Source organism: Monodelphis domestica, chromosome 5 (assembly GCF_027887165.1).
Source record: "Monodelphis domestica isolate mMonDom1 chromosome 5, mMonDom1.pri, whole genome shotgun sequence".
NCBI classification, from domain to species: Eukaryota; Metazoa; Chordata; class Mammalia; order Didelphimorphia; family Didelphidae; genus Monodelphis; species Monodelphis domestica.
The window spans coordinates 219,218,295-219,225,945 of record NC_077231.1 but is presented as its reverse complement, the minus strand read 5'-3'; the positions used below and the strand labels follow the sequence as shown (position 1 = coordinate 219,225,945).

The 7,651-nt window shown below is 35.0% G+C and overlaps 1 protein-coding gene across 1 annotated transcript; it reads right to left on the bottom strand.

Moving 5' to 3' along the window:
* Nucleotides 1–779: 779 nt before the first annotated feature.
* LOC100012563 (olfactory receptor 2A1/2A42-like) lies at nt 780–2,715 on the bottom strand. Its single transcript, XM_001366857.4, has one exon. The coding sequence runs from the start codon at nt 2,662–2,664 to the stop codon at nt 1,732–1,734; it is 933 nt and encodes a 310-aa protein (XP_001366894.2). The 5' UTR covers nt 2,665–2,715; the 3' UTR covers nt 780–1,731.
* Nucleotides 2,716–7,651: the final 4,936 nt, after the last annotated feature.

Genomic DNA, 7,651 nt, shown 5'->3' with positions numbered 1-7,651 from the left:
TTTCACTTATCTGTGCTTTCATCAGTATAGGTATAGGCTTTTCTGACTGCTCATCTCAGTCTCCATAGAATCGTGATAGTGAATCTTTAGGGGCCCCATGCCTGTGCCTTGCCCACCCACCCCCAGACTGCATGTATTGCCCTGCCCCCACCCTGCATAAGGGGGGAAGGGACCTGGCTCCCAGCCTTTGGGAGGGTTAGGGGACCTGGGCAGAGAAAGAGGGCTGCTGCCCATGCTCAGTGGGGAAGGTAGGAGAAGCCTAGGCAGGTAGATGGCTCAGAGACCCAGTGTCCTACCCATTGTTCTCAATGGGCAGGGCCAGGCATGGATGCCCATATAGAAGTTTCTTCATGCCATCTTTGGCACATCTTCCACAGGTTTGCCATCATGGCTATAGATGATACAATGGAAGTCTTGAATATTGCCTTTCAGCATCATATGGATACCAATAATATCTACATCTGCTGTCCTTTACTTTTGCTACTGATTGGCCCTCCTTTTCAGTTCATGTTCTCTGTTTTTCCCATAATTAAACACTTGACAAGTTTTTGATGAATGAAGTCCTTTCACATGCAAAAGTTGTAAAGTTTCCTTACTTTAGGCCTTAAAATGTTAGAGTAACATCATTTTGCAATGTGTGAAGGTGATTAGTAGGAAATAGTCTTTAGCTTCCCATGTGTTCTTCCTTGTTCTTTTCAAAAAGGTACAAGAAAACATTTATTGATTTTTTCAACAAACATTTATTAAGAATACAGTGTCAGGGGCTACTCAGTAGGTAGAGTGCCAGGCCTAGAGTTAGGAGGTCCTAGGTTCAAATATGACCTGAGACACTTCTTAGCTGTGTGACCCTGGGCAAGTCTCTTGATACCTATTGCCTAGCCCTAACCACTCTTCTGCCTTGGAGCCAATACACAGTATTGATTCCAAGAGGGAAGGAAAGGGTTTAAAAAATACATTCTGGATTTTTTTCTCTAACGTAAGCAAAATGTGTCAAGTTTCAAAACATGACAAACAGAAAAATATGTATTATATGATAACAAATGTACAACCTAAATCCTACTACTTGCCTTTTTAGGGAGGGGAAAGGAGTGGAAGAGAAGGAAAAAAGAATTAGACTGATTTTTGGACATAGTTAATATGAGAATTTGTTTCTTTTGGATAAGAATACTTATTATAATTTGTTACATATTTATAGCAAGTCATATGTATATTATCATTGTGTTATATATTATATTATGTCATATATACAAAACAAAATTAAAATAAATGGTAAATCATAAAAAAGAATATGATATGAAAAATAAGTCCTCTTGGTTTCAGATGAATATGGAGAACATGAAATGAGACTGATAAAAGGAACAATAAAGTATTAAAGGAATAGGTAGAAACAGGAAAACAAGGTAGAAAGAACAACCAAAATGGAGGGTGGGTGGGAATAATAGCAATAATATGATATAACAAAGTGATGCAAAATGCTGGGGGCAAATACAAAGGAGAAAAGGAGAGACAATGACATAAGGTATACAACACCCAGTATTCAGCTCAGAAATTTTGATAAGAAAGTAATTAGATTCAGTATGAACTTTTAAACAATATTTTAGAGAATTTATTAAACATTCACAATTACCAAACTCTTAACTTATCAGAGAAGACAAAGATTCCACTTCTCATCTCACGATCTTCATGCAATTGCCTCCCCTCCTTGTGCACTTACATATTGCTCAAAGTGCCTCACTTGGGTCTCTCTTTACCCAAAACTCTCCTCAGGGCTCCTTTCACTTCTGCATTTCTCAGGCTGTAAATCAGAGGGTTGAGGGTAGGATTGAAGAAGCTATAAAATAGGGAAAGGATTTTCTTCTGCTGCTCGGGATTACTAGAATTGGGGATCATGTACATGGCAATTCCACTACCAAAGTATAACCCAACAACACAGAGGTGGGAGGAGCAAGTGGAAAATGCTTTTTTTCTACCTTCCCCAGACTGTATCCTCAGGATGGCCCAGATGATACGCATGTAGGAGACCAGAACCAAACAGAAGGGACCCAGTAAAAATAAAAAACTGGTGATAAAAACCATGACCTGGTTGACCCAGATGTTGGCACAAGTCAATCTGAGTATAGACAGCAGTTCACAGAAAAAGTGGTTCACTTCCAGGTTCCCACAGAAGGGCACTCTCAAGATGAGAATCACATTGACTAGAGCCAAGAAAGCAGCACTTCCCCATGGTGTGATAGCTAGTGCAGTACATACTTTCCAATTCATTATGACAGAGTATCTGAGAGGGTGGCAGATTGCAACATACCGATCATAACTCATTACCAAGAGGAGAAGACATTCTGTGAGAGCAAAAGTTAGAAAGAAAAAAGTCTGTGTCAAACATCCTGCAAAGGAGATTGGTTTGACTGGATCCAGGTGATTTCCCAACAATGGCGGAACTGTATTTGAGGCATAGGAGATATCAACGATGGCCAAATGTGAGAGGAAGAAATACATGGGACTATGTAGTCTAGAGTCCAGACAGATGAGGCCCAAAATCACTGCATTCCCCAAAAGGGTAAGAGTGTAGAAGAGGGAGAAAAGCCCAAAGAGAAACATCTTCATCTTTGGACCAAGAACGAATCCCAGAAGAATGAATTCTGTTACCATTGTCTGATTGTCTTCCATACTCCTATTTGAGGGATAAAGAAATTGAATAAGTCAAAAGTTTGCCTGTCATATTTAAAAATACAATTTCAACAAACAGCTATGGATCTTTAAAGAATAAATACAATTTAATAAAATAAGATTTTACCTGTGGAATACTAAGTTTGAAATACTTTAAATTAACTTTTTTAAAATGACTATTATTAGTAAAGTCTTAAAATTTGATTTTCATTGCAAATACATTATTGTTCTTTCCAAAGCTGAATTCTCAAAATGTTGCTCAGGAAATTAATTCATACTTCATAACTCAAGAATCTATAATAATCAAAAGTGTTCTAAACCTTAGTAGAAAGTTTCATGAGTTTCTGTGTCAAAAAAAATTTTTTTAAGGAAAATAATCCTTTGGTCACTACTCTGATGATCATTTTCTATAAACTTATAATATAGACTAGTTATCCAGCAACAAATAAATACACAGTCTTTATCAGGATTGTTACTTATTGGTATCTCACCAACCCAGGGCCATTACCAATCCTTAATAAGGACCTGAAGCAAGATATTAAGAGGATCTTCTTATAACAGGAATTTAAAGATGTATATATCCACCAGATCAAATATTCTCAATCACAAAATTTCTGAAAATCTTGTAAATTTTTTTTACTTGTATTATTGAAAGTTATTTAACAACTATTGCTTTTGTTGAAAGTGAAAGGAACATTATTACCCCTTATAAGGAACTAAAGTCACAGTTCCTTTTAACAATGAGAAGGAATATCAGAGGACTATATAAAAAATTATTATCTCAATTTTTTGTGGTTCATTCACCATGTACACAGATACTCATAATCTGTCAGAGTATATCTGTCTCCAACATATGGATCATGAGACAGGTCTCATTCCTCAAGCTTGAGACACATTAGGAAACTTAATCTTACTAAGTCACAGGTCTGACTTCATCCTCCACTCAATAAAATTCAGTAGCTTTCTTTTACCTCCAAGATATAATATAAAATCTTCTGTCTAGATTTTAAAGTCTTTCATGATCTGTCTCCTTCCTGTCTTTCACTTTACTCTCTTCTACATATTCTATATATTATTGTCCTCAGATTCTAAAAAAGACAAAAAAGATAAAGATATTTTTAAAAAGGAATTATAATTAAATTAGTATTAAGTAGCTAAATAAGTAGTATTGCCACTAGCAAAACAGGTAGACTCACTAAATTAAGACAATAAGTCCTTATAGAATGCTATGATTCTCTTATTAATGATATTGAACATATTCCAATTTTTTGATATGGTAGTATTTTTTAGATTCCCTATGTCCCAAAATTAGATAATCTCAGAGTTATGAATCACCTTAAAGACCATCTAAATTAATTAATACCAGTATAATAATTCTCATTATAATATTTCCAATAATTAGTCATCCAGACTCTAGAAAATGCTTTGGTGAAGAAAAATTCACTACCACTCAAGACAGCCCATTCTTCCTTTGATGACAAAATATGTGATGGTTATCTACTGATTTGTTTTATTGTTTTCACAATTTGTTTTTACCACAGTTTATATCTACTTTATCTTACATTCAGCATTTCCATATTCCTCCAAAATACTTTTGCAGTTATAATAATTAAAACAAAGATATTTGTGTGGAGAAAGAAAGGAGCAACATAGAAATAGAAGGAAAAGCATAATTCCAAGGTTGTTCAGAAGAGAATCAGAGACTCCTAGTTGCTTGAAGCTCTACAGTCTAACTTATGTATGTCTCAGAAAGAGCACATGAATTTACCTAACTTAAGTAATCTATCTACATCTTGTAAGGTCAATGACTCCATGTGAATAGTTGACTCTAAGTCCTTCTTTATGTTTTAGATGATCTCAACATTCATGCCCAATTTTTCACTCACCTTAAAATCTTCCTTTAATCCATGTCTGGAAAGTTGAGCTAGATGGAAGATATATCATTAAAAGACCATTGCTAAAGCAGATGGTACAGGTGGAGTTAATTTGTAGAACTGGGAAAGTCTTCAAAGAACAGCAGAAGCCAGTGAATTGAGGACTGGAACCTATGAATGTCTGATATGAATCATGGCATCCAATACCTCTTATCTGTCTGTCTCCTTAACCTCTTCCCATCTAGCATCTCTCTTCACTTCACCAAAATAATCTACGAAAAATTTCCTATAGTCAACTAGAAAAACCCATCATCAATTACAACATTCTCACATCTCCTGCAAAATTCATTTATGAAGGACTGTCACATTCTGCTCTGCTCCAGAGGGTACAACAAGAGATAATGGGTGGATAGAGAGGAAGGGAGGAAGATTTTATTCAATCTATTAATCAGCAAGCATTTATTAAGCACATATTATGGGAATTATAAATACGAAGAATGAAAGCATCCCTTCTCTGAAGAAACATATTTTGCCCACCTAAGAAAAATTTATTTACAAATTAAAATACTAGAGGTGCTTAGATGCTGGATGATCATTTATAGGTAATTGGAAAGGAGAATTCTGCACTGTAGAGAGAGAGAGAGTTAAATACTTTCCAAGGTGATTTGAATATATGAGATGCTTTTATTCTAATATAGAAAAGAAAAAAATTCTTGTTCTTCTTGCTTAAGTTTTACTTCAGCTTTCTTGTTAAGATGGTATTGTTAGTCTAGATAACAGGCATGCAATGCCTCATATAATGATTGATTATACAAGCTTATAAATCTAGTAGAGCAACAATCACTGAGCAACAAATTGATTTTTCTTTTTTTCTTGTTAAGAAGGATATCAAACAAATCTCACATCATCTAGCCTGATCTAAAATGAAATTTCTCAGTCCACAAGAGTTACTGCTCACCAATTAACCAACAGCTTGATAAGTGCTGGGGAAATGTAAGAAAAGTAAGACGGTGATCAAAGATTTGATAATGTAGTTCGCTTGAGAAGACTTACATTTGATAAATTACCAAATTTCTGTGATGTGACTAGGTTCAAATCCTTGATTTTGCAATTAACTATCTAAGTATGACTCTTAACAAATCACTTCATCTGTTCCTTCACTTCTAATATGAGGGATTGAACTAGATGACTTCAAAAGTCCATTCTAACTTAAAGCCCATGATCATGTCTAAATAATTCAGGAAAAGCAGATTCACAAATTCCCTCTGTAATATATTTCCATTTAATAATCTTAAACAGCAAAAAGTCAAAATCTCTCATGCTTATCTATGATCAGTAATCCTATAGAGATCATTGATCAACAATGCAAGCAATATAGTTTAAGATGAATCTTTCCTCACTATTAAAAAATTAACCAAATGTTAAGAGAAAATAATCACTTGTTCTATATTCTGTATGTCAGATTTTTAGAATAAATTTTACTTATACCATCAGGCTAATGTTCTATTCTATTCAAGACCATGAATTCACTAGCAATGGAGAATAATTACTTTCTGCATAAAAAAAGTGTGATATTGCTTACAAGCAGGATATCCAAGAAGGTTTGCTGTGAACTCACAGTTCCAGACCAGAAGGCAACTTAGATGTCCTTATGTGAACACTGTATTCAGTACCAGAACAATCAGTGAAGTGGGGAATGTGTAATTAAGTCTGAATCCCTCAATATGGGAATTGCAAAAGCCACAACTCCCATTTCTCATAGTCCTGGAGGTAGGACCCTAGGATTTTCATTGTGATATCATTCATAAGTAAAGGTTTTAGTCTCTGACTAATCCAATCCTGTCCCCAGACACAAAGAATTTTTAGTGCATGGGAAAGGACCATGGGACATCACATTCACTCACAATAACACTTAAGAAAAAACAAAGACTGTTTTGACCTATCTCTGCCTCCTTAGTCCCCAGGGAGATGTGTTCAGGAGAAATAAAGTAAGAGGAAATATCTTCACACCCAGTAGGATTGATACATGGGAAACAAAAACAGCAAGTCATATATCCAGGGACCAAATCACAAATACAATCCCTGGATGTTTAATTTTGTTAGCATCCCATGAATCCCTACATAATTTTGGTCTCCAAATTCTGTTCCTCTCCATCTCCTACCATATTTATGATTAATTTATAGGTTAGATGGGTATCAGAGGAAACCAAGTTTTATTTATTTTTCTCCTCTTCCTTATGTGAGGGAAATGAATTGGAATCTGGAAAACCCAGAGAAGGACCAAGATGTCTCATTGACCTCTATTACTCCCAAGCAATAGGTACAAATTTTTTTTTTTGTAATTTTCTCCCACATTCATACTAACAAGTCTTCAACTCTTTTTGAAATCCATCCTAGGAGTCAAGAAAAATTTAGTTCAAATTATATATATATATATATATATATATATATATATATATATATATATATATATATATATATATATGTATACATACCTCATCTTCACTTACCAGTTACTACCCTGATGTGGGTTCTCTTCATCTCAAACCTTAACTACTTCAGTAACCTTCTAGTTGTTATTAACATCTTTACACTCTTTACTCCAATTTAATCTCTACATAGCTGCCAAAGTTATTTTCCTAAAGTTCAGTCTAACCCTGTCACTTTCCCATTCAACAAAGTCCAATAACTCCCTATTACCTCCAAGATAATATATAAAACGCTGTTTGACTCTTAAAACCCTTTCCAATTGGTGTTCACTACCTCTCCAATCTTCTACTACATTACTCCTCTCCTCAACTCTATGATCTGACTACCCTAAACTACTTTTCGCACCCCACTCCTTATCTTCTTATTCCTTATTGCTTTTCACTGGCTTCCCCGTCCCCGGAATATTTTCCAATCTTACTTCCATTTCTTGACTTCCCTGACCTTCTTCAAGATTCAACTCAAATCCCACTTTCTGCAAGAAGAGTTTCTCAGTCCACTTCCTGCTAATGACTACCCTCTGTGATTATTTTCTGTTTGTACACATTATATCTCATTTGTACAATCATTTGCACATTGTCTTTCCCATTAGAATATGAATTCTTTGAAGGAAGGGACTCATTATC